This window comes from Triturus cristatus, chromosome 5_2 (genome assembly GCF_964204655.1).
Source record: "Triturus cristatus chromosome 5_2, aTriCri1.1, whole genome shotgun sequence".
NCBI lineage: Eukaryota > Metazoa > Chordata > Amphibia > Caudata > Salamandridae > Triturus > Triturus cristatus.
The window spans coordinates 11,222,935-11,249,733 of NC_140588.1; the positions used below are offsets into that span (position 1 = coordinate 11,222,935).

The 26,799-nt window shown below is 50.3% G+C and overlaps 1 protein-coding gene across 1 annotated transcript in view; it reads left to right on the forward strand.

Moving 5' to 3' along the window:
- Nucleotides 1–26,799, forward strand: part of DNAH5 (dynein axonemal heavy chain 5) — a 5,853,083-nt gene that overhangs the window by 5,053,928 nt on the left and 772,356 nt on the right. Inside the window, exon 69 of the mRNA XM_085606747.1 lies at nt 25,418–25,539. Within this exon, the coding sequence (XP_085462873.1) occupies nt 25,418–25,539 (122 nt within the window). The remainder of the gene's footprint in view (nt 1–25,417; nt 25,540–26,799) is intronic.

Here is a 26,799-nt window from a genome sequence, read left to right on the forward strand (position 1 = left end):
TGCGACTGGGTCTGTCAATCCCAGAGATCTCACAAAATCAGCTAGTGGGGTAGGGACACGAGTTCCTGCACGTTGAAGTCCCCTCCAATGATATGGGTGGGGGATCCTGAGTCCAGTAGTATCTTGGTGACTGCACCCAGCATTTGGGGTTGTACCCGTGGTGGGGCATAGACACTAATGAGGGTGATCTCTCGCCGTCCCCAAGTTCCCTGAATGACGACATAGGTCCCGTTGGGGTCTACCCAAGTTTTAGTTATGTGGAAAGGGTAGGTTTTCCTAATGAGAATGGCCACTCCACGCACCCCTGGGGAGAACCCGGTGTGTGCCAAAGTGGTGTAAGTCCCCGCCCTATAAATGCACATTGTGTACCTCGGAGGTTGATTTCCTGTAGGAGAACAACATAGGATTTGAGTATCTTGATGTATCTATTAACTAATCCCCTCTTTTACTGCCTAATCTATTGACATTCCATGTCACTACTGCATGTGGTGTATCATTCATCATGTGTGTGATTTACAAGAACAGTACAGGAAGTGATACACCCGCCTGCCAAACCTCGTCCCACCATTCCTGCCCATGGATCCTGAAATTCCTGCTGCTGTCTGAGTTGAAAACATACTGAACCTTTAAACTATGAACTTCCCCACCCCCAACCCTGACCTCCCCTCCCCACTTTCTCCCACACCCTACGTCTACCCCTGAACTGTCAACATGACAACTTAGCATAAGTGTCGTTTGAGAAGTCTGTTGGTCCCCCCCTTCTACCTCCCCCCTAACCCCTAAATGATATTCAAAACTGTAAAGGATATAGTCTTTTCAGAGAATAGTGTTTCGCTCAGTCACTCCTGAGCGCAAAGCTAGTCTGAGGGGGGCCTCCTGTTGCCTATCTGCTTGTGGCCCACACTTCAGTCCTCTTCACTACCTTTGTCTAGCTGCAGTTGATGCACACTTCCAGCCACCTGCATCTCTGCTCCTGGCTCCTCTGTGCGGTTGATGTTTTTAAGGAGTGGGTGGTCCCTGTCCGTGTCTGCTTGAGCGTCTTTATCGAAGTGGTCCGTGCCGGTGCTGTCTCCTCGATTCCAATCCCTGCTGTTGGCTTGAGACTGCCCTGATTCTTCATCTTAGGCTACCCTCCTCCATCTGTATGGGGTGCCAGTCAGTGTGGTCCCTATTTGTTTTTTGTGTCCCCTAGTGAGCAGCCTCCTCTTTTTTACTCTCTGTGGCCTGGGCTCCCACCTTGGTGGCATCTCCCTGGGTTGTAGCTCGTTAATATTCACTACTGGCCGCGGCCTAGGATGTTCTTCTATCCACGCCCAAGCGTTTTCTGGAGTTTGGAAGAACTGGGCAGAACCTTGAAAAATAACTTTGAGCTTGGCTGGGAAGAGGAGCATGTATTAAATTTGCATGGCTCTAAGTTTAACCATCACCGAGTCAAAGGTCCTCTGCATCTTCTGTACCTCTCTGGAATAATCAGGAAAGATCATAATTTTCGTGTTGGCCATTTTGAGTTCTCCCACTCGCCGCGACTCCCTGAGTATTGTGTCCCGGTCTTGATAGTTTAGGAATTTTGCTATCAGTGGGCACGGGGGGCCCCCAGCTGAGGCCTTACATTTGCCATCCTTTGGGCCTGCTCAATGATGAAACAGGTGGAGAATTTTGCCCCCGGGAGAACGTCCCCAGCCACGCCATCAGGAAGGTTATTGGGTCGGAGCTCTCCTCTCCTTCTGGTATCCCAATAAAGCAGAGATTGTTTCTCCGAGCTCTGTTTTCTGTGTCATCGACCTTTCACCACCTCTCTCATGCTTGCCTGTAGTTCTTTGATGTCGGATTGAAATGTATGTATCGTGTCTTCCACTTTCGGTATGCAGGTTTCTTCTTGGGTTACTCGTTCTGCGATGTTGCGCACATCTTGCCTCAGGAGAGACACCTCCGATCTTATCTCTGCCATTTTACCTTCTATGGCCTCCCTCGAAGCATTAATTGCTTGAAGAATGGCCGCATTATCAGGGGGCCCCATGGACTCTCCTTCCGGTTTTGCTTGCGGTGGGAGCGATTTTGTGTACTTATCTATCTACTGGTCAGGATTTGAGCCTCAGTCCCTCTTGTTACTCAAGCCTTTGCATAGGTTACCGTGCTCACTTCTAAGTTTAGATCACAAATGGTTTCCACAGGAAGTTCGGCGTGACGTGCCCTTTGATCTCTTCAGGCAGTCCGGTAGTAGAAAGGAACTCTGCCTATTCCTGCTTGTCTGTACTCAGTCCACTCAGCAGCGTCCGGGCCAGTTCCTGCAGGTCTGTTGACGGTCTGGTTCTGAGCCCACCTATCTGCAGATGAGGCCAAGTTGACTACCCCCTCTGTTTCCTGACCTCGCGCCCAGGCGGCCGCTCCAGGTTCTTGCCCATGCTGGGACCCCCAGTGCTCGCGGTTCTCACCGGCGATCAGGCATTAAAGCGTCTGTCAGTCCCCCCACTGTCCCCCGCTCGCAGTCCCCTTCCCCTTCTCCTTCTCCCGGGTTGGGGCCCACCTGCGTCCATAGTTCCAACAAGGCCATTCCCTCGGCAGGCTGTCACCCTTCTCTTGGACAGAGAACTTCCTCCGGAGGATAACCGACTTGGAGAGGGGCTCCTGCAGTCTTCCGATATTGTGCTGGAGGGATTTGATCCTTTAGTTACGGAAACTGGACTCTATGGGGATGCCACTGATGTACGTCACTCTGCAATGGATGCCTGCCAGCCCTAGCCCCGCCAAGCAGACCCAGCTGACCGCACCAATGACAGTGTGGTGTCTTCTGGCCGTACCCAGTATGATGTGACCCCCGAACCTGAAGGCAAACCCGGTCGCTATCCATTGAGTCTCTATCTGGCGGGTCTCCTGGCCCCGTGACTGCCAGAGAGACAATGCAATTTGGTCACGCCTCACCGCCGCTGATCCTCTCAGACCCGGGGCTTTGCCAATGGGCTGCGCGGATCTCAGCTTTTTGTTTTCTTTTGTTTTTGGGATTCCCCGTCTGCTGCTAAACTTCAAGCACGGGCAGTTGCACCGGGTCTCTGGCCAACATACGTCTCTTGACTGCCGCAGGCTCCCCAGCCAGCAAACTAACAGTAATGGCGGCCGTCTGCTTCCTACTCGCCCTGGCGCAGTCCCTCTCCCCTGTGTTCGGGCTGGGCTCTCAACTTCACAGCCTCTCCTCTGATATTTCTCTTCCTGCGGGTTCACAGTCAGCCCCGTGTCTTGGGGCCACTCACTGACTCCAGGCATATCGGGCTGTTCCTCAGAGCATTTCCCCTCCGTGAGGAGGGTTCACTGTGCTGCATTCACCTGCCGGGGATGAGGACGGGATCTCACGGCTCCCCCAGCTGCTCCTCTGGCTCCCAACGAGCACCGGCGCTGATATTCTGTGTGGCTTTGATTTTCGATAGCCCCCCCAGTCCGGCAAGTGGGAGTCCGACAGCCAGCCCCCGGGTGTGGTCGCGGGCTCATTGCCTCAACCTACCGGGGCACGGTGGCCATCTTGATGGTAGCAGTACATTTCATCTCCGGGGCCACTCACACGCACTGAGCCAAGCAGGGGGGAGCACTCAGTTCTGACTTCCCGTGAAGGGAGGGTAGCCCACCTACCGCTCATCGAGCCGATGCAGTCTCGTCCTTCGTCACCTGGCTGTGCACCACCCTACATGTGTAGCAGGTTCAGAGTCTCGGGGCTCCCCAGACAGCTCCACCAGCTCCCAAATGATCGCCGGTGGCGGCGCTCTGCGGGTCTCCAGCTGCAGAACGCGGTCGCGGACGTGGATTCCGCCGAGGCGGAGCAGGGGGACAGAGAGCTGGTCAGCCCACATCTGCCCCAGCAGCATCTGCCTCAAAGCTTTCCTAGTCCGAGCTTTCACGCCCATTCCACGCCAGTGGGAGGCAGAGTTCGCCATCACCTGCTCCACTGGCGAACCATCACATCGGACAGGTGGGTGCTGCAAATCGTTCGAAGGGGCTACTCCCTCCCCTTCGCGGCGACCCCTCCAGCCATGCCACCGCAGTACCACCGCATGTCGGGGGATCACTTGCGACTTCTGCAGGAGGAAGTTACGGCCCTCTTGGCCAAGGGGGCCATCAAGCGTGTTCCTGGCCCAGAAATAGGTCGGGTTGTTATTCCCACTACTTTCTGGTTCCCAAGAAGGGCAAAGGGGGCCTTCGCCCTATCTTGGGCCTCAGGAGCGTCAACGCCTTCCTCCGGAAGGAGAAGTTCAAGATGCTCACCTTAGCCCAGGTTCTGGCTGCCCTAGACCCTGGAGACTGGATGGTAGCGTTGGACTTGCAGGACGCATATTTCCACATCCTGCCGGCCCACCGGCGTTACCTGCGGTTCACGGTAGGCCACGAGCACTTTCAGTTACCGTGCTCCCCTTCGGCATCACCAGTGCCCCTCGGGTGTTCACGAAATTGATGGCGGTGGTCGCAGCTCATCTGCCCAGATTAGGGGTTTCAGTCAGTCGTTTCCCACCTCCAGACTACGGCCGACCTCCTGTATTTGCTGGGGTTCTCCATCAATGTGCCGAAGTCACATCTGAGTCCCTCCCAGAAGCTCCTTTTCATCGGAGCGGTTCTGGACTCGGCACAATTCCGGGTCTATCCTCCGGAACAGCGGGTTCGGGATATTCAGGCTCTGATTCCGATCTTTCAGCCTTTATCCCGGATTTCGGTCAGGTTGGTGCTGCGGCTGCTGGGTCTGATGGCTTCCTGCATCATGCTGGTACATCACGCCAGATGGTGGATGCGGGCTCTGCAGTGGGACCTGAAGTTCCAGTGGGCCCAGCATCCGGGCAACCTGTCCGACCGCGTCCTGATCTCAGAGGGCACTGCAAGACAGTTGCAGTGGTGGCTCACGGACCGCGATTGGGTCAGTGGCAGATCCCTTTCTCTACCCCAACCGGAGCACGTAGTGGTGGCGGATGCGTCCCTCCTGGGATGGGGGGCCACATGGGAGAGGCGGAGATCAGAGGCCTCTGGTCTCCGGCGGAGTCCCGGCTCCATATCAACCTATTGGAGCTGCGGGCGATCCGGCTTGGACTGAAGGCATTCCTTCCCTCTGTCCGGGGAAGTGTAGTGCAGGTGTTCACGGACAACACCACCTCCATGTGGTATTGCAACAAACAGAGCGGGTGGGATCATGAACCCTTTGTCAGGAGACTCTGCGCCTCTGGACATGGCTGGAACATCAGAGCATCGCCCTGGTGGTTCAGCACCTGGCGGGTTCTCTGAACGTCAGGGCGGACGAACTCAGCCGCCGGTCCATGGTGGATCACGAATGGCGTCTGAACTCGGAAGTGGCGCAAGGCCTCTTTCGGCAGTGGGGAGAGCCTTGGTTAGATCTATTCGCCACCGAAGAGAACGCGAAATGTCATCAGTTCTGCGCATTAGAATTTCCAAGGCGGCACTCGCTCGGCGACGCTTTTCATCGCGAGTGGAGTTGCAGTCTGTTGTACACCTTTCCGCCTATACCACTTCTGCCCAGAGTGCTGAAGAAGATCAGGCGCGACCGGGCCGAAGTCATCCTTGTGGCTCCAGATTGGGCACGAAGATACTGGTATCCCGAGCTACTCAGTCTGTCAATCGATCCCCCGATTCGACTGCCTCTTCAGGAGGATCTTCTGTTGCAGCAGCAGGGGAGGGCGTGGAGATTGAGCGGCGGCAGTTGATGCCATTTGACTTGTCTCCTGAAGTCTGTGATGTCATTCTGGCAGCCAGGCGTCCCTCCACTAAAACGGTATACGCCTGCAGGTGGAACAAATTTGTGGCATGGTGCACAGCAAAGGCTGTGGATCCCCTTTCCGCCCCGCTTTCTGAGGTTCTCCTCTTTCTTCTTTCCCTGGCCCAGCAGGACTCTGCTCTGGGCAACCTCAAGGGATATCTTTCAGCTGTTTCTGCTTTCTTACGGCTTCTTGATTAGCCTTTTCTTTTCAAGTCCCCTGTTGTTGCTCGATTCTTTAAAGGCATTACTCATATGTTTCCCCCTGTCCCCTTCGTAATAGCTCAGTGGGATTTGAACCTGGTGTTAACCTATCTGATGTGCGCTCCTTTTGAGCCACTTCATAATTGTCCCCTTTGTCTTCTCACTCCTAAGACTGCTTTCCTGGTTGCCATCACCTCTGCTAGACGGGTGAGTGAGCTCCAGGCTCTCTCTTCTAAGCCTCCTTTCCTCTCTGTCCATCCGGACAAGGTTGTTCTCAGGACTCGTCCTTCCTTTCTCCCTAAGGTGGTAACTGCCTTTCACATCGGCCAGTCTGTTACATTGCCCACCTTCTTTTCGCCTCCGCACCCCTCGACGAGGAAGAGAGGCTCCACCGTCTGGACCCAATAGGAGCACTGTCCTTCTATCTGGACCGTACGAAACAGTTCCGGGTGGACGACCAACTCTTTGTTGGCTACGTGGGCGCTAAAAAGGGGCGGGCAGTGCACAAGCGAACCATCTCTCGTGGGTTGTTCTGTGCATTAAGGCCTGTTATTCCTTGGCTAAGAAGGAGCCTCCTGTGGGGCTGAGGGCCCATTCCACTCGGGCCACAGCAGCTACTACTGCCCTGGGTCGGGGAGTCCCTCTGCAGGACATTAGTCAGGCAGCTACGTGGGCCTCGCTGCACACGTTTGCTAAGCATTACTGCCTGGACAGCCAAGTACGGAGAGACGGCTTCTTTGGCCGTTCTGTTCTCCAGGACTTCCTGGTGTGATCTTGGTTCACAGACCCACCACCGGGGTTGGTATTGCTGGGGTATCTATTCTAAGTTAAGGAATCTAACTAACGTGTTTCTTTCAGATGAACAAGTTACTTACCTTCGGTAACGATATATCTGTAAGAAACATTAGTTAGTTACATTCCTTACCGCCCCACCCATCCTCTCCGTTCTGCGAACTGATGTCTAGAGTTAAGGTCATCCCTTTCAGGGCCCTAGATTCATGGCACCAGTGTCGGTCTCTTGCATGGCTCTGCGTTCCTGGCGCGGAAAGCTATGTACAAGATCTGACGTCAGCACGCGAGGGCGGCATCTAAGTACTCCGACGACGTCATCCTAGCGATCACGACGCCGACAACGGACGCGGAGCCGCAGACGACGCCTAGCGACGCGCAAGGGTATTGCTGACGAAAATCTTTCCGGATCTAGCCTGACGCCTGGGTATATTCTAAGGTAAGGAATCTAACTAACTAATGGTTCTTACAGATATATCGTAACCGAAGGTAAGTATCTTGTTCGTATAGTCCAGTTCAAACCAGCCCAGGGATACGTTGGCTCCTGCTGTGGTGCTAAAACTGGACAAAGGACATGGCAGCATCCTCCCCACTGTCCCAACCCTTTCCTTAGGTTACTTAAGGGCTTACCTGAGGGCGGGTCCCTAGATTTGTCGTGGTACATGATTCATTTCAGACACCACTTCTTTGTCAACCATCTGGACAAGATGGACTTCGCTCCGGGCATCAAGGCTGCAACTGGAAAGACTCCTGCTGCTACTGATCTCGTCGCCCTGCTCGTCTCCTGCAACATCCGTGCCTGTGCACCTTTCAGGAACCTTCCAAGGCCTGTGGGTATCCGAGACACTTCCCTGCATCTGCAGGCACCGTGACTAAGCTGACCGGTCATCTGATCCTGGGCTCCCACAGACTCCAAAAGGCTCAACAACACAGGTGGTGGTTCTTCACATCCCTCAAGGCCTGCCCAGTCCTCTCACCAGGTTTGAGGCCAGTATCCCTTGTCGGAGCCACAGGAACTGAACCCATGTGCACTGCGTTGACTTGCAGGTGCAAATGCTTATTGGCTTCCTTCCATCAAGAGCTTCGGGATCTAAGTAGCGCCAACCTCAAGCATCTCCAGTGACCAACCTCTTAATCCTCACTGCATCACTTTCATCGTGGGCTTGTATCTTTGGTGAGCTGCTCGAGGTCCCCTCGCACCTCTAGTACCTTTGGCCTGTGGGTCCTCTTGAGGGTCATCTCTGAATTCCTTGGGCTCCCCTCATTGCTCGGAGCCTGCCCTGACTCCCCTGTTTGTGGTGAGTCTCCTGGACCTTACTGGTCCCGAAATAGTACCTTCAATTTCCACGCTGGTTGGTGCTTTCAACGGACACCAACACCTCAACTCTCGACATCCGACGCGGGACAGCTCCTATCCGAAGGGTCCCTCTTCTTTAAAATTGCAACCGCGACTTACCCATTGACTGGCATTGATCCTGCGGTCGTGTTCCCACTCTGCACATGGCCTCCTTGGGGCTCCTGGTTACGTACCTTGTGTGGTTCCTTGGGTCCCCGGCACTTCTACGTGTTCTGGGTATAGGTTTGACTGGAGTCGTGGTTCGCATACCACTATTTTAGTATATGGTTTGGTCTCCCCCTGGTGACCACTGTGTATTTCGTGCTACTTACCTGTTTCTATTGCAAAGTATTGTGTGCATTGTATACATGTCCGGCTAGGAGATATCTTTATGGGTTAGTGAGTGTCTTATAAGAAATACACTGTGTGGTTTTTTTCACTTAATTTATACCTATAAGATTATGTTCTGGTAAAACAAGCTGCTTTACACTCCTTCTGGACTAAGCATAAAAGCTGCTCTCCACAGCTACCACTTAGAGGGTTTTCTAAGGCTGTCTAAGACCACTAAAATCACCATAAGGGTTGTCTGGATTGGTGCAAGGTGCCCACTTACATAGGTTTACACCATATACCAAGCCAGCTTCTCACAGAATGGCTTTATAATGCATCTTTAAAAGCAGGTTCACTACCACCCACCACGAGACAAGCCCTGGGTACTTCTGTACTAAAGCCAGGCCGCGATCCAGAAGACATGTCCTCTTATAGGCCTTTATCCCTCCTAAACATGGAAAATAAAATATTGAGTAAGTATTGGCGGGACATTTATTCTCTTTTCTCTCTTATTCAAGATGATCAGTGTGGGTTTGTTCCGCGGCGGAATACTTCATTAAATATACGTTGCCTGTACCAGGTCATGGATGAGGCATGCGAGCGGGACCTGGAAGCGCACTGCCTCTCCCTGGACCTGCAGCAGGAGTTTGATACACTGGTATGGGAACATTTGTTTTTTGTCCTGGCAATATTTAATATTCCTGCTACTTACTTAAGGTAGGTCTGACTGCTTTATGCTAATCCCACTGAACGAGCAAAGACGGGGTAACATATATCAGCACAATACTCTGTGTCCTATGGTTCCAGGCAGGGATGTCCGTTATCAGCCCTGTTATCCGTCTTAGCAATGGAGCCCTTAGCGCAACTCATCAGGCAGGCAGATCCCGACTGGGGGATCTGCAGCCCTATGGTTAATACCATCTCCATGTATGTGGATGATATGATCTTATACATCTGCAACCTTGGGAAGGATCTGTCACCTATCTCTAATTTAATCCAGTTGTTCGGTGACATGTCATGCCTTTGGGGGAATCATGGGAAACCCCATGCGTTCTCATTCACAAATAGCACAGAGCCGACAACTTTATCCTTCAGTTAATACGACCTACAAATGCCCAGTCACACCTCCCATTACTTGGGGATCCAGATATACAGGAACGCCGAGGACTTATATCACATCGTTGAAAACTCAAATTAAATTCTGGATGATGCTGCCTCTGTTGGTGGCGGGCCAGATAACTCTGACCAAGATGGTGATGATACCCTGCTCGTTGTACTACTTTGTTAGTCTACCTGTCGGTATCCCAGCTATGATTTTTAAAACACTTAACTCCTTACTACTTGAGCTGATGTGGTGCACTGGGAGACGTAGTGTTGGGCTCTCTAACACTACTTCTTTAAAGCTTTTGTTCCTCCAGAGGTTGTCCTACTGGTTTGCACGCCACCACCTAAGCGAAATCGACTAAAAACAGCTCATGTTAAAGAAGGCAGCCTTCAAAGATTGCTCCTACCACGGGTGACACCGCCCACTCAGTCAGTCAGTCAGTCAAACATCTTTATTTGGTTCAAAAGAACCATAAGAGTAGACAAGATACACATTAAAAACGCAATAAAATACAGGTCACATTGCAAAAGCATAGAATAAAATTCGATTACGTTGTACAGTATTTCATTATAATAAGATGCCATCTAAGTAAGACAAAACCTGAGAAAATTAAAACCTCTAAATAGTCCATGAAAGGGCACGTAAAGGGTCCGCCAAGTTATTTTGGATGCTAGTCTGGATGACTGTCAGGCAAGTTGTCAGTTAGTTTTACTTAAAACTACGGAAAAGCATGATGACTAAAAACATGCCACATGATCAAAATGTATTAAAGTAAGCTACACACATAAAACCTATAAAAAGCTGATCAGTTATGAAAAATACATAATGAGGTTAAAAAGGGTATTCAAATGCAATGCAGTGATCATGGTGTTAAAAATGCTGCCCACTCAATTACCTCTACTGCTCCGTATTGCACTCGCCCACTGGAAATGTACCCTCCGTTAAACTAATCTGCCCCCTAACTATGTCCCGAATATTCCCTTGGAGGGATTACAACCTCTCTGGGTATGCTCACAAGGGCTAGGCTGTCAACTTGGGAAAGTACTAGGATCAAAACGGTGGGTGATGTTTTCACGGATAACACACTAATGACACATCAAGAATGTACCCAGCTCCATGATATAGAGCAATCCCTTTTTTGACACATGCCAGCATTCTTAGATATGTTCGTAAACTTTGGGCCTCTTTGGGCTCTGAACCCACTACACACACACTTCTACACACAGTATATCTTATGGGTCATGTTAGATGCCTAATCAAATGGTCATATCTGGGTTTGGGTATGCATTTAAATGCACCTCTTGAAACTCTACGGATTAAATGGGAGGAGGATCTGGCTCAGGCTCTGCAAGACAAGGAGTGGCGCTTTCTTCTTGAATATTCATGCAGGCTCTCCCATAACTCAACCTTTATATTTATACAATGTTCTAGCGTTCCGAGTCAGATTCCGGCTAATGCAGCTTAAAGTCTTACATCGTTCTTATTAACCACGCACTCTCCTACATAAAATTGGGGCAGTAGAGCCATCAGAATGTGTGAGGGGTTGTGCGCAGGAGGGATTATTTTATTATTTACTGTGGGAGTGCCCCGCGATCCACAAATATTGGCGGGGGTGACAGCTTTGATGTCTAGGGTCCTAGCGGTAAGGGTACCCACTGACGCTAAATGGTTGCTTTTGATGGTCCAGGGCGTGGAGGACTTGCCCCGACACAATAAACTCTGGTTAGTTTTATCAGCTGGAGTAGCAAAACGAATCATATCAAGGCGTTGGAAAGCCTCCCTTTCCCCTTCGGTGGCAAAATTGCAGGCTGATCTGGACTGGTGTCAGAGGGCGGGGGAAGTAATCTACAATAGCAGAGGGTGCCCTTTAAAGTGGGAGAAGATATGCCCCCCTGGCGGGACTTTAGGGGTGCATCATTTGGGTTATGAATTACCTATGTGCTGCAGCGATTGTCATGTACTGGGATGCTGAAGGAAGTGGGCAGCTCTTGCCCCACACAAACAGGGTAACTGTTATACTGTCCCTGAGCCGTTAAGACATTGTACTTTGACCACCTCACAATGCAATACACATACCTAATTGTACCTTTGTACTCGCAGCTCAATTTCAGACGTTGTATTGTATAATGAGCTTGTTTAAAAAAAAAAAATGTTTATTGAAAACATTTCAAGTGAATACAATCACAGTATTATCGGATTACAATCAGATAACGGTATCACATGTGGTTTCGGGAAAAGCACATGGCTTTCTGCTAATACATACACTTAGGTTCCATAGTTTTCAGCAACAGTAGGGTCATCAAGAAGGGGTGGGGTAGGACAAAGGGGGGGGGGGGGGACCACAGTTCTTTCACGAAACATACACCAGTCCATGTCTTGTTTCCATGATTGTATGTTGGGGGTGTCCTTCACGTCCCACATTCTAGCAATGTTACGCTTGGCTATCATGTGCCCCAGAGCAGCCCATATTTTCTCTTTACTTTGTAGGTCTGTCGGCCCCCATACATTAAGCAAACACCGTCTTGCGTCCTGGTTTAAGTCATGCCCCAGCAGCTCAGACATACAGGTGAGCACCCGTGTCCAGTACGTGCAAATCTCGGTGCATTCCCACAGAATGTGTATGAAAGTGCCTTCCCTTCCACAATTTCTTCACCCTGAATCCTCCCCATAACCCATCTGGGCCAAGGCCGTTGTGGAATAATAAATCCTGTGCAGAATTTTTAGTTGCACTAATTTCAGCCTCGATGAGATTGCGACCTCCCTGGGAGTCCTTGTCATCTAGTTCTGAGAGATCATCATTTGCCCATTGCTCCCGAAGTTTTATAAGGGGATCAATTGTGTTATTAATGAGCTTACGGTATGTAAGGGATATTGACTTGTCCGGCATGTATCTGTCAAGAAGTCTGTCTTTCAGTGGCGGAGCTTCTAGCAACGCCCCCCACACACAGGGAGGCGCGCATGAAGGGCGTGCCGAATCTGGTAATATCTTAATATCTAAATAATTCCTATTCTGCTAGGTCATATTCTTGCTGTAACACAGATCTCTATTACTTTACCGTCTCTCCACATATCACCCAGATGTATAATGAGCTTGTTTAATAAAAAGACTTAAAAGGAAAATGTATACAATTTTCGATTCTGCACAGAACATACCTAACACTGCAGAAACGTCACTGAACATTCCCTGCTACCTCCCCCAGCTGCCCCCAGATATCAAGCTGAGATTGCAGACCTACTACACATGTTATGGGTATGCCCCTCATTAAACCTTTACTGGTCTGAGATATGTACTATACTGTTTGGACTGAACGGAAGCTACCCACTGGGATAGTGTCAAACACTGCGTATTGGGCCAATTATCCTACACCCAAAGGTTTTAGGGTTATTTCATGATCTGTGGACTTGGCACTCCTTTTAGTAAGGCAGCAAATAACCAGACACAGGAAGACCTCCAGGGCACCCTCTGTGTTTTGGTGGTGAGAGGAGGTTATGCCCTGGGCACATAAGAGAGCTATGCCTTACGGAAAGAGGATTATTGCGGTATGTGTAAATACTCTATTGCCTGATATGGGATGATATGCTTGAAACGTTTAAATCCCAAGAGGAGAATGCTTCCTCAATATCTTAACACGCACACATCCCTTTCGGAGGACCGACGTTCCAGATTTGCACTGTATGTGGGACAGGGATAAACATACATATTGTTAGCCTCATATCCCGCTACTGACTCAGATACTTTCTCACTGCATTCTTCTGACGTTCATAGACTGAATTGCAGTAGGTTTGCCTTCGATGTAGTGTTAGCCTCATGGATTCATGTATACGAGTTGCTTACATACGACTTTCCTACTGGGATACTACGTACTCCTAGAGGCAGTGCTAAGATGGCAGTTTGAGGGTGTGCGGGTCTGTGGGTCATTAAGAGTTCCTTGTTCCTTTCCTTTGTTCCCTTTGTTATTCTTAATGGGTGCACATAATGTACGCACCTAATCAGTGCAAACTATTCACCTGTCAATAACTCAATGGAAAGTGATTTGATCAAAGTGGTATGATTATAATATTGTATGTTACGGAAAATGTATACCAAAGAAGTCGATATCACTGTGCTCTTGTATGGTACAAGATATTTTGCCATGTATGTGATACACGACACCTAACAAAATGCAATTACGTGGTTTTTTTAAAGTATCATTTTATCTTTTCAAACTAATTTATATTTCCAATGTGAGTTATTAAGGTGCTTAAGTATATTTAAATAAAATGTTGCTTTTTGTAAGACATTAAGAGATACATGTCAGCCTGGTTTTAATCAGAGACATGATTATGATAGCAGTATTTAGGAATGTGTTAAAAAATGCATCTGAAAGAGATAGTTAGATGTAGATACTGTAATGATGCACCCCACATGAGGGGCACTAGGACCCGCCCGAGGGAGGACGAAGGCGGGCGGAAAGGGAGGAGTCGGGGGGCAGGAACGGCAGTTAGCCGATACCCGAGATATAGCGAGGTCGCAAATAAAGAACCTCCACAAGAATCACGAGTGTCCATGTTCCTTTTGTCCACGCAGGACACTACATCTGGCGACGAAGGTGGCAGACCCAACACGTGAGGGAAGGCTAACTCGGTGTGGCCCCTGGGAAAGGGAAGCACCTAGCTGCGTGGGTCCGGAAACCGCGTGGCAAGTGAGCAACGGCGCGAGCGTCCTCGCATGCTGGGAGGCCACCCCAGCCATCCAGGAGTGTGCCAAACTGCCTGGAGCTCGCCCCGCCACACCGCGTGTGCATGTGACATGTACTGAGGGCTAGAGCCTGCCGCCTGCCTACTCGCCGGGAGCCCACCCCGGCGGTGACTTCATTCGAAATACAAAAAAAAAAAAAAGGGGGAACCGAAGAAAAGAGCTGCCTCACCTGGTGCCTGGCCGGAGAAAGTGCCGACTGAAACTGACAAGCGGTGAGTGAGAGAAAGCGTGAATAAATAATCTAGTCCCCGGTGAAGTAAAGGCCAAATCTCGTTGCACACGAGACTCTCGTGGCGGCCATTTTGAAGTCAGGCAGTGTTATCCAATCCCCTGTCAGGGATATTCGGCGGCCATTTTGAAGTCAGGCAGAGAACCTAGAATAGCAAACAAGCACTGGCGAGTGCAACGAACATAGCAAACAAGCACTGGCGAGTGCAACGAACATTATAAACAAGCACAGACAAGCGCAACAAACCACGAGATGACGGAGTCCGCTCTGGCTCCCATGGGTGTGCTGGGAGTCTCGTTCCTACGCCCTCCAGAGCCCCTCACTCTTGAATCGGGCGGGTGCATGGGTCTGCGGTGGCAAGAATGGCTAGACGATTTCACGGACTTCATGAAAGGGTCTCAGGTAACGGATCTGGAACAGAAACTGATTGCCCTCAAGAATCTGGTCTGCAAAGAAGTTGGACAGATCATAAAAGAGCTGCCTATTGAGTCCGCTGGCTCATATGATAAAGTCTGTGAAGAACTAAACCGCAAGTTCCTGCACAAAAAGAATGTCGACTATGAGCGATACACCTTCAACCTAGCTTCACAGGAAAGAGGTGAACAAATGGGTGTATTTGTCACACGTCTGAGACGCTTGGCAAGATACTGTGAGTTTGATAATTTCTCCACCGAAGATGCCCTCCGACTAAGGATCATAGAAGGCTGCCTATCAGAGCCCCTGAGGCGCAAACTGCTAAAGAAAAACTACCCGCTAGAAGAGATTGAAGAAATGACAAGAGTTGAGAATCAAGCCGATAAACACGCAAAGAAGATGGAAGCCGGGAGAAGTGAAAAACGTGAACAGGCATTCAGAATGCAGTCTCGACAAGCGCATGGACGGTCCTCACCTCAAGTGCGCTCCTCCAGATCCAAGAAACAATACCACTCGTCAAGCAACTCACGCCGAAGCGCGAGCCACACTCAGAAACGATCGGAAAGACAATTGAAATGCTATAGATGCGGCTACGACTTCCCGCATGCAGACGCATGCCCGGCACTAGGACAACAATGTCGGAAATGTGGCAGAAGCAACCACTTCGAAAGCATGTGCGGTACATCACACAAGGATGACCAACGAAGACAGCCCCGGCAACACCATCCCTCGGGCAGTCGTCACCACGTCAGAGCAGTTCAGGATAGACGAGACTCATCCACAGGGTCGTCACAATCCAGCTGTCACTCCTGCCGGACCTGTCAATCTCAACGGTCGTCATCGAGAGAATCCAGCTCCCTCTCACCCATCCCACAAGACCAAAACGAATATATCCACTTCGTGGCTGATCCTGACCGGCTAAAAGAATACCCACGGCTAGACATCAGAGTTGGCTCTCATCACACCAAATTCGTACTGGACAGTGGGGCGTCACTAAACTACCTACCTGTAGCGGAATATCAAAGAATGAGGCCGCCTCCCAAACTGGTCGACGGCTATGTGCAAGTGTACACGTGGATGTCAAAGAAACCACTGCCGTGTCTTGGGAAGTTCGCAACCGATCTATCGTATCGCGATCGCACGATACAAGCCAACATTCACTTATTGAAGGGCCCGAGGCAGACAGTTTTTTAAGCCTGCCCACTGCAGAAAGACTAAAACTGATAGACATACTATACAAAGTGGATGACAAACTAGATGTCATTCAAAAGTTCCCCAAACTTTTCCAAGGTCTCGGAAAAATGAAAATCTGCCAAGTCAGACTGCACATCAACGAACAAATCACAAGGGTGGCCCAACACCACCGAAAAATCCCATTTCACCTGCAAGAAGCAGTAGAGAAGGAGTTACAAGACCTACTAGAGGCTGAAATTATAGAGAGAACCGATGGGCCCACACCATGGGTCTCCCCGGTCGTAGTAGTCCCAAAGAAAGGAGAGACAAGCCAAGTCCGCCTGTGTGTGGACATGAGAGCACCTAACACAGCGATAGAGAGAGAGAGACACCCGGGCTCCCACATCAGCGACATGATCACGTCACTCAACGGAGCAAAAATATTTTCAAAACTAGACCTCAAAGGATATCACCAATTAGAGCTGCATGAGCGGTCCAGATACATCACGACGTTCTCAACGCACCTAGGGTTATTCCGGTACATAAGACTCAGTTTTGGGGTGTCCTCAGCAGCAGAAATATTTCAAAAAGCAATTAGAAGAACAATTCATCATGTGCCTCATGTACTAAATTATAGCGATGACATCCTGGTATACGGAGCAACCACTCAAGAACATGACAGAGCACTAGATCTGGTTTGTCATGTACTAACAGAGGCAAACCTCACTCAACAAGGACAAGTGTGAATTCCACAAGCCAACGCTGACATTTTTTGGACACATATTCTCCGGAAATGGCATGAAGCCAGATCCTGAAAAGGTAGCAGCGCTAAATGACACACCGAGCCCAGAGGACGATGGCGACGTACGTTCGTTCCTAGGCATGGCCAGCTACTGCTCCAGATATATACCAGACTACGCCACAATAAGTCACCCCCTGAGAATGCTCACCAAACAAGGGCAGCCGTTCCTGTGGTCCACTCATTGTGAATGGGCGTTCAGAGAGATCAAGAAAGCGGTAGAGTCGGCTAACAACTTGGCCTACTTCAATCCAAAAAAAAAGACAGAAATCACAGTGGACGCCAGCCCAGTGGGGCTAGGAGCCATCTTAGCGCAATATGACAGAGAGGAAGACTGACGGCACATTGTAGCATTTGCCAGCAGGAGTCTAACAGACACAGAGAGTGCATACTCCCAGCCAGAAAAGGAAAGTTTGGCTGTCGTATGGGCTTGTGAACATTTCCACATATTCATCTTCGGAAAACACTTCACCCTGGTCACTGACCATCAGGCTCTGATCACAATCTTTGGAAACCCTCGAGCAAAAATGCCGCCACGGATAGAGAGATGGGGCCTCAGGCTACAAGAATACACGTACACCATCATACACAAGCCCGGAAAAGCTGAAAACCCTGCCGACTATATGTCCAGACATCCGACCAAGACCAGCCGATGCGAGCAATCTATTGCGGATGAATACATTCACTTCGTGGTAGATCAGGCTAGACCCCCTGCAGTTCCGCTGGAAGCCATCTGCGAAGCGACACAATCTGACGTCACCCTACAAGAAGTAAAGAGCAGGATATAAACGAACAGCTGGCGACAGGCGCAAACAAAGGGACAAAATGACCAAGAGATGGCAGCGTTCAAGCACGTCCACGAAGAACTGTCCATAGCGATCAATGGTCTCATCCTACGGAACACGCGAATTGTGATCCCACGACAACTAAGACAAGGGGTCATAAACCTAGCACATGAAGGGCACCGGGGCATAGTAGCAACGAAAAGAGCACTCCGTGAAAGAGTCTGGTTTCCAACACTGGACCAAAAGGTGGAAACAACACTGAAGGACTGCCCACAATGTCAACTGGTGAGCCGTCCAGATCCCCCTGCACCGCTACAAATGTCTCCACTACCGGAGGGCGTCTGGCAACACGTTGCCATTGATTTCTTTGGGCCATTCAAGTCAGGCCAATATGTGTTGGTCATCATGGACGAATATTCCAGATTCCCCATTGCACAACTATGCACATCCACGAAAGCATCCAGGACAATATCAATACTAGAGGAAGTCTTTGCTGCGTGGGGCATTCCTCAAGTGGTGAAATCCGACAACGGGCCCCCATTCAACAGCCACGACTTTGTCGACTTTGCCCAACACCTCAACTTTAAACACCGGAAGATCACACCACTATGGCCTCAGGCGAACGGAATGATTGAACGTTTCATGTCCACGATCAAGAAAGCAATACAACAGGCGGAACTCACTCGAAAGAGCATCCAGACAGCACTGAACGAGGTACTAAGAGCCTATCGAAACACACCCCACTCCACCACGGGCAAGTGTCCGGCCACCCTCATGCTAAGACGGCCCACGCGCATTAGACTACCAATGATAGGTGTCCCCGCGAGTGAACAATACCGCGACTCTGACCATGAGGAGATTGCAGCCACAGACAGGCTGAAGAAAGAGAAAATGAAGGACTACGCGGATGAACGGCGACATGCCTCTCCCGCTGAGATCCGAGAAGGAGATTGGGTGTTAGCGCGACAAGAGCAACACCGAAAGACTGACTGCAGATATCACGAAACTCCACTGAAAGTGGTGCAACAGAAAGGAACTATGATCACTGCGGAAATTGACGGAAGACATGTTACCAGGAATGTGACATACTTCAAGAAGTGCAGCCCGAATGTCAAGGAACTACTGACTGAACTGCGAGTTGAGAAAAGAGAACCAGAGACACCGCCCCGCTGCAGTCAGGCACTGATGGAAATCACTGGCGAACATGAGCGAGGCAGCACTGATCATCAATCATGCCCCAAGCGGACCATTAAGAAACCATCTCGCCTGATTGAAGAACTGTAAAGTTGAAACTGTCTTTTCTTTTGTTGTTTCTATTTTATTTGTTTACAGGGGGGGAGATGTAATGATGCACCCCACATGAGGGGCACTAGGACCCGCCCGAGGGAGGACGAGGGCGGGCAGAAAGTGAGGAGCCGGGGGCCAGGAATGGCAGTTAGCCAATACCAGAGATATAGAGAGGTCGCAAATAAAGAACCTCCAAAAGAACCACGAGTGTCCGTGTTCCTTTTGTCCACGCAGGACACTACAGATACCTTATCTTAGAATTTTCCATAGGCGTCAGACTGGATCCAGAGAATTTTGTTTTAGCTGTACCTCTGCATGTCGGTAGACGGTGTCGGTCAACTCTGCATTAGTCATCGACGTCGTGTTCACCGGGATGACGTTGTGGTGCCTACTTAGATGCCACGCCTGCACACTGACATCAGTTCTTTCTTATTCCTCGACAGCCTAGTGCAGATACGGAGAGAGCTACCCCTTGGACTTTTTTGACTAATCTTTTTTTCGATGTTTTGTTAACTTCTTTATTCAAGTCTTCGACTCCTGGTGAGCGAGGGATGTCCCAATGCCGGACTGGGTTCAAGCCTTGCGACTCCTGTCACAAGGTGATGTCTGTGGTGGATCCGCACCTCGTGTGTCAATGGTGTCTGGAGCACTACCACGACTCGGAAGTCGTGCTCTGCCTGCCGGGCCATGCATACAAAGTCTTTGCATGAGCGGTCCCAAAAGTTATTGGAGAACCGGCTGTCGTTCCAGGTCTGGTTCGAGAGGAAGGTCTTGAGGCTGTTTGCGGAGCCCTCGCACGTCGTAGAACTCCAAGAAGAAAGCGAAGAAGCACCGGCGCCATTTGCTTTCTCCCCGTCGGTCGGCTGACACAATGCGGGACTCGGGGCGTCGTTGCTCTAAGGCTACGTCTCCGGTGGCTGCTTCTGGGACAACTTTGTGCCTCCCCCCATTTCTGGGAGCCGGAGCGTCCCCATGCCAATTCCAAATCCATTCTATGAGGCACTCCACCTCGTCTTTGAGCTGCCTGACTCCACCGGCGCACCTTTGGGCCCCACAGAGCCGGTCGGGGGTCCTGGGCCTTCGATGCCATCGGCTCCACCCCTGCACCGGAGGGCCTCCGCGGATCCAGTCCTGGATCCGGATCGATGCCGGTCGATCTCGCTCAACCTTCCCTGGCACCGTTCCCGGCACTGATGCGCCCGGCGCCGGCCATACCCCTGGCCAATGCCGTCCCCATCCTCACCTCCGAGATGGACCAGGAGACGTTGGTCGGATCAGATGCCAGAGGGTACTTTTGTTCCCCTGTTCATCCTTGGTGTTCCCTACCACCCAGATGGTGGTGATGACTGGGAAGGGTTGATGGACCCTTTAACAGACCAGCTGGAAGAACTGGACTGGAGAGAGGACCTGGGTGACGCCAATGGTCTGGACACTTCTCCAGACCATGGCATGCTTTCTCTCCCTACAGTGGCGGCCGAGGTCTTGGGCCTTGAGCTTCCTTCAGTGGCAGTCAGGACTAACCTTCTGACAGATGTGCTTTAGCATGCGGCATCCTCTTCTGAACCCCTTCACTGACGACCTCCTGGGCACCTGGTCTAAGCCCAGCACAGGGGGTCCTGTAGAAAGGACGATTGCCCACCACCATCGCCCGGCGACCCGGTTTTCCTTATCCAACACCCTTCCCCCGAGAGCTTGGTGGTCCAAGCCTCTTCGTCAAATGGAGCATTCCCTTCTGCTCCTCCAGAGAGGGAATCCAAGAAGCTGGATCACCTTGGGAAGCGCATGTGCTCTTCCTCCAGCATGGCATTACTGTCCATGAATACTGCCAGCCTCTTGGGTCGCAACTCCTAAACCATCTGGGATACGGTTGTGCAGGTGCTGCCTCAGTGTCCGGAGGAAGCCCAGGCCATTCTCTCCCAGGCAGTGGCGTATGAGAGAGATGCAGCCAAATTTACAATCCGATGTAGACTGGATGCCACCGACTCACTGGCAGAACGATCACCACATCAGTAGCCCATAGGCGCTACGCCTGGTTGAGGACATCTGGCTTTTCAGGGGATGTCCAGTCATCCTTGATGGACATGCCCTTTGATGGCCGTCATCTTTTTGGCGACAAAGCAGACTCAGCGCTGGAGCGCTTTAACGATTCTCGGGCTACGGACAGATCATTGGGCCTCGCTGCGCCTTCTCGCCCACTCCAGTCTGCTTTTCCCCCCTTTCGTGGCTACGGAAGGGGTGCCCAACCACGTCCGGCCCAGCCTAGTCACCGGTTCATGCAAGCTGCCCAGCCACTGCGTGGCCACGGATGTGGGACCCAGCGATCTCGCGAGTTTGGGAGCCAGCGAGCAGGCTAGTCTGCCTTTTCCCCCCACCGCAGCCTCTGAACCTTCCTAGTCCGACGTTTCAGGCCCATCAATGGCCAGTGGGTTGCAGGATTCGCCATCACCTCCCCCACTGGCAATCCATCACGTCGGACAGGTGGGTTTTGAGAATAGTCCGAAGGGGGTACTCCCTTCGAGATTACCCCTTACTCCATGCCACCATCTTTCGATCACATGTTGGAGGATCATTTGGCGCTTCTCGCTCTCTTGGCCAAGGGAGCTATCGAGAGGGTCCCTGTGCCAGAAGTAGGTTGTGGTTGCTATTCCCACTTATTTCATGTGCCCTAGAAGGACAAAGGCCTGCGTCCTATTCTAGACTTCAGGTTGTTCAACCGCTTCCTCCAGAAGAAGTTCAAAATGCTCACGTTCTCTCAGGTCCTCTCTGCTCTTGACCCTGGAGACTGGTTGGTGTGCTGGACTTGCAGGACACTTATTTCCATATTCCTGTCCTGCCAGCCCACAGGCGCTATCTACTTTTTACTGTAGGCCACGACCACTTTCAGCTTACCGTGCTCCCCTTTGGCCTTACCAGTGCCCCTCGGGTGTTCACGAAAGTGATGTTGGTTGTCGCAGCTCATCTGCACAGATCAGGGGTTACCGTCTTCCCCTATCTCGAAGACAGGCTGTTGAAGGCGGGCTTGCCCCAGGCTGTCGCCTCCCACCTCCAGACTACAGCGGACCTCCTGCACTCGCTGGGGTTCACTATCAACGTGCTGAAGACACACCTGACTCCCTTTCAGATGCTCCCTTTCATCTGAGCTGTTCTGGACACAGTGCAGTTTCGGCCCTATCCTCCCGAGCAGCAGTTCTGGGATATTCGGGCTATGATACATATGTTTCAGCCTCCATCCCGGATTTCAGTCAGAATCACTCTGAGGGTGCTGGGCCTCATGGCCTTCTGCATCCTGCAGGTGGAGCATGCCAGATGGCATATGAGGGCTCTGCATTGGGACCTGAAGTTCTATTGGGCGCAGCACCAGTGGAATCTTTCTGACTACATCCAGCTCTCGAAGGAAACTGCACAGTAAATGCAGTGGTGGTTAACGAACCACACTTGGGTCAGCGGCATATCCTTCTCGCTTCCCCAACCAGATCTAACAGTAGTGACAAAATGTGTCACTGCTGGGAGGAGGTGGAGATCAGAGGTGTCTGGTCTCCGGCGGAGTCCAGGCTCCATATCAACATGCTGGAGCTCTGGGCGATCCGCCTGGCACTGAAAGCATTCCTTCCCTCTCTCAAAGGGAAAGGGGTGCAGGTGTTTACAGACACCACCACCGTCATGTGGTACTGCAACAAACCGGGCAGGGTGGGTTTGCAGACCCTATGTCAAGAGGCACTTTGCCTCTCAGCATGGCTGGAGAATCGGGCATGACCTTGAAGGTGGTTCAACACCTGGCAGGTTCTCTGAACGCCAGGGCGGACAAACTCATCCGTCGGTGCCTGGTAGATCATGAGTGGTGTCTTCACTCAAAGGTGGTGCAAGATCTGTTTCAGCGGTGGGGAGAGCCTTGGTTAGATCTGTTTGCCACCAAAGAGAATGCGCAATGTCAGCAGTACTGCGGCCTCCTGTACGCCTTTATGCCTGTACCACTTCTGCCCTCAGTGCTGAAGAAGATCAAGCACAACCGGGCCCAAGTTATTCTTGTGACTCTGGACTGGGCACGAAGAGTCTGGTACCCGGAGCTCCTGATCTTGGTCATCGATCCTCCAATCAGACTGTTCCTTCGGAGAATTTTCTGTCGCAGCAGCAGGGGACGGTTCTTCACCCGAACCTGCCCAGCCTCACCTCCTTGCGTGGAGATTGAGCAGCAACAGTTGACAGCTTTTGACCTTCCACCCGAAGTCTGTAATGTCATCTTGGCAGCCAGGCGTCCCTCCACTAAGTCGTTATATGCCTGTAGATGGAACAAGTTTGTGGCATGGTGCACAGCAAAGGATGTGGATCTCCTTTCTGCCCCTCTTTCAGAGGTCCTTTTGTATGTACTTTATACTCTGCTGTGGGCACTCTTAAAGGCTGTCTTGCAGCTGTCTGCTTTTCTTCGGCTGCCAGATCAGCCCTCCTTATTCAAGTCCAATATTGTAAATACATTTTTTAAGGGCATTACTCATCTCTTTCCTCCATCTCCTTTCATAATACCCCAGTGGGACTTGAATCTTGTTCTAACTTATCTTATGTGTGCTCCCTTCGATCTCCTGCACAACTGTCCCCTCAGGCTTCTCACTCTGAAAACTGCTTTCCTTGTTGCCATCACCTCTGCTCGTAGGGTGCGTGAGCATTAGGCTCTGTCTTCTAAGCCCCCCTTCTCTGTGTATCCGGACAAAGTGGTGCTTAGGACAAGATCTTAGTTCCTTCCTAAAGTGGTTACACCATTTCATGTAGGACAAACAATCACTTTGACAAATTTTTTCCAAAACTCCATACCCTTCCAGGGAGGAGGAGAGACTCCACTGTCTGGACCCTAAACGTGCGCTATCATTTTATCTTGACTGCACAAAAGATTCCCAGGTGGATGATCAGCTCTTCGTTGGCTATGTAGGTGCCAAGAAAGGTCAGCCTGTTCAAAAGTGTACCATCTCTCGAAGCGTTGCCCTTTGTATTAAAATCTGTTACGCTTTAGCAAAAAAAGGAACCTCCAGTGGGGCTGCATGCTCCTTTCACTAGGGCTACGACGGCAATCACTGCATTGGCACGTGGAGTCCCACTCCTTGACATCTGCCAGGCGGCCATGTGCGCATCCTTGCATACATTCACCAGACATTACTGCCTGGACAGCCAAGCCCGGGGGGACGGGTATTTTGCCTGCTCGGTCCTCCAGGACTTTCTTTTTTTTTTTTTTTTTTTTTTTAATTATTTTATTTTTGGATATTTTGCACAGGGAAATCAAGAGAAAAAAAAATTAACAAAGAAGGCACAGAAAAGAAACCAAGTAATCACTGCAAATTCCATTTTACAAAAACAGAATTAAGTCCCAAAATACAAAATATAGAACACAGAGTTATAACTTCATCATTACATCTCATCGGTTTCCCAGATCGGGCCCCAAACCCGAAGGCAAAAGGTACAGGTTGATTGTAATTGAGCTACTAAATTGTTTAATATCACTGCATTGTAATAAAATTTACTATGATGGGCAAGCTGAGAATCTGCTCCTTGAACATAGGGGGGCCTCCAGGACTTTCTGCTGTGAACTTAGTTCACAGACTGTCCTCTGAGGATGGTATTGCTGGGGTAGCTATTCTAAGGTAAAGAATCTACAATTAACTGCATCTTTCAGATGATCAAGTTACTTACCATCTGTAATGATGTATCTGTAAGAGACATAGGTTAGTTGTAGATTCCTATTGCCCCACCCATCCTCCCCGTTCTGCGAACTGACTTCTAGGGATAGGGACTTCCTTACAGGGCCCTAATTGTGGCACACTGCTGGTCAGTGTCTTTTGTGACTCTGCGCTTCTGGCGTGGAAAGATGTGTCAGAACTTACGCCAGTGCGTAGGGGCGGCATCTAAGTAGGCATCGCGACGTCATCTCAGCGACCACGGCACCGATGGCGAATGCAAAGTCGACTGACGTCCCCTACCGATCTGCAGGGGTACTGCTAAGATAAAATTCTCTGGATCCAGTCTGACTCCTGTGGGAAATTCTAAGGTAAGGAATCTACAGCTCACCTATGTCTCTTACAGATACATCGTTACCGAAGGTAAGTAACATGTTCTATGTGCTCTAAGGTATTAGATAGTGCCTTGTGGTTGGTTTTAGTATCGTGAGTCGGTGCAGCTGATATCAACTTGTTGATGACTCTAAAGCAAAATGGTCAATTAATGCAAGTTTGAAGTTGTGTTGTTGAACTTCACAGGGCTCTGCTTATTTCAGATCCTATTACGGGCTGTTTCATATAATTCAGGAATTTGAAAGGGTTGTATGGTGGACATTAGTAGTTCCCTGAAGGTTTGTTCATTAAGTGTGCTGAAATCTGATGTTCTCCAATAGTTTAGGAATTAGGACTATTTTGTATTCAGAGAAGAATTTTGAGTTATCTTATGTAAAGTAGACTTGCACTGTATTTGGGGTCAAAGAGGCAAACCCTTCATTTCTTCATTATTTTTTCTAGGTGGTGCTTCCTTGGACCTTAAAGCTTGCCCACCAAAACCCTCAAAGTGGATCCTTGATATAACCTGGCTGAACTTAGTTCAACTGAGTAAACTTAGGCAATTTTCAGACATTCTTGATCAAGTAAGTTACATTGTATAGTTGTAGACAAAAGAGACATTAAATCACACTTAAAGTTGTATATCATTATTTAAAAGTCTTTGTAATGTATGCTACCATTAAAGCAATGTTCTGCATGCTGCTCGTTGTACATTTCTGCTTACTCTCTCGCACATTCCATTTTATACAGTTTGACATGAATATATAGTACATGATGCTGAACACTGTCATGTACATGCTTCATATTTTTTGCATCTCACTCGCTGTTTAGTTGGATTTGATAATGATTGTTAATTAGTGTGTTCCTGTTTGTTTAATATATCTGATAGAGACTTCTAGTTGCAGATTCCTTACCTTTGAAATTCCCAGGCGTCAGGCTGGATCTAGAAACTTTTGCTGAGCAATACCCCTTGCGCTCTCCATCGGGTGACTCTATTCAGCTGTGTGACGTTGTCAGATGTCGGTAGCGCCGGTTATGTTGTCGCAAAGTCTATAAAGGTGCTACCCAGGTGCACAGACGTCAGTTCTTTTCTGTCCGTGCCAGTTAAGTGCCAATCCGGGAAGAGCTATCCCTCTGTCGTTTTTTGACAGGTTTTTTCTCATATGTGAGGGATGTCTTCAGGGAAGTCAGGTTTTAAGCCAGCCACCGCATGATGTCGGTTACCGATCCCCCATCTTGTTTGCCTTTGGTGTCTTCAGTGCGACCACGGCTTCAAGTCATGCTCTGACTGCCGGGCCATGACCCTGAAGGCCGTGAGGGAGCGGGCAATGAAGCTCCTCGCGGTCCGGCAGTCGACACCATCAAGCTACACTCCGCGGAAGTCCCGGTTCCGATCGAAGAAGAGGAGGTAGCCGGACCGCTCCTGGAGTCCTTAGTCCTCTTCCTCCCACTCAAGGTCTTGGGAACAGAAGTTATGAAGAAGAAGTCCAAGAGCAATTCATCTTCACTGCAGCTGTCATCCATTGACGAGAGAGGTAAGGAACACCAACGCTCTAGGCACGGTTCTGCAGAGCCGGAGCCTGGCTCGACTTCATGCATCCCTCCATTTCCGGGAGCTGGACCCGGAGCGACCCCTGCTCAAATAAAAGAATTGTACGAGGTCATGGGCTACGTATTTGAGCGGGCCAACCCCGCTGGTGAGCCCTCGGGTCCTACGGAGTCAGAAGGGGCCCCATCGGGTTCGACACAGTCAGCTCCAGCCACGGTGCTAGTGGGGCTTCATAGATCCGATCCCGGATACAGGGCGACCTCCTCCAGTGTTGGACCCGAAGTCGGTGCCTGCG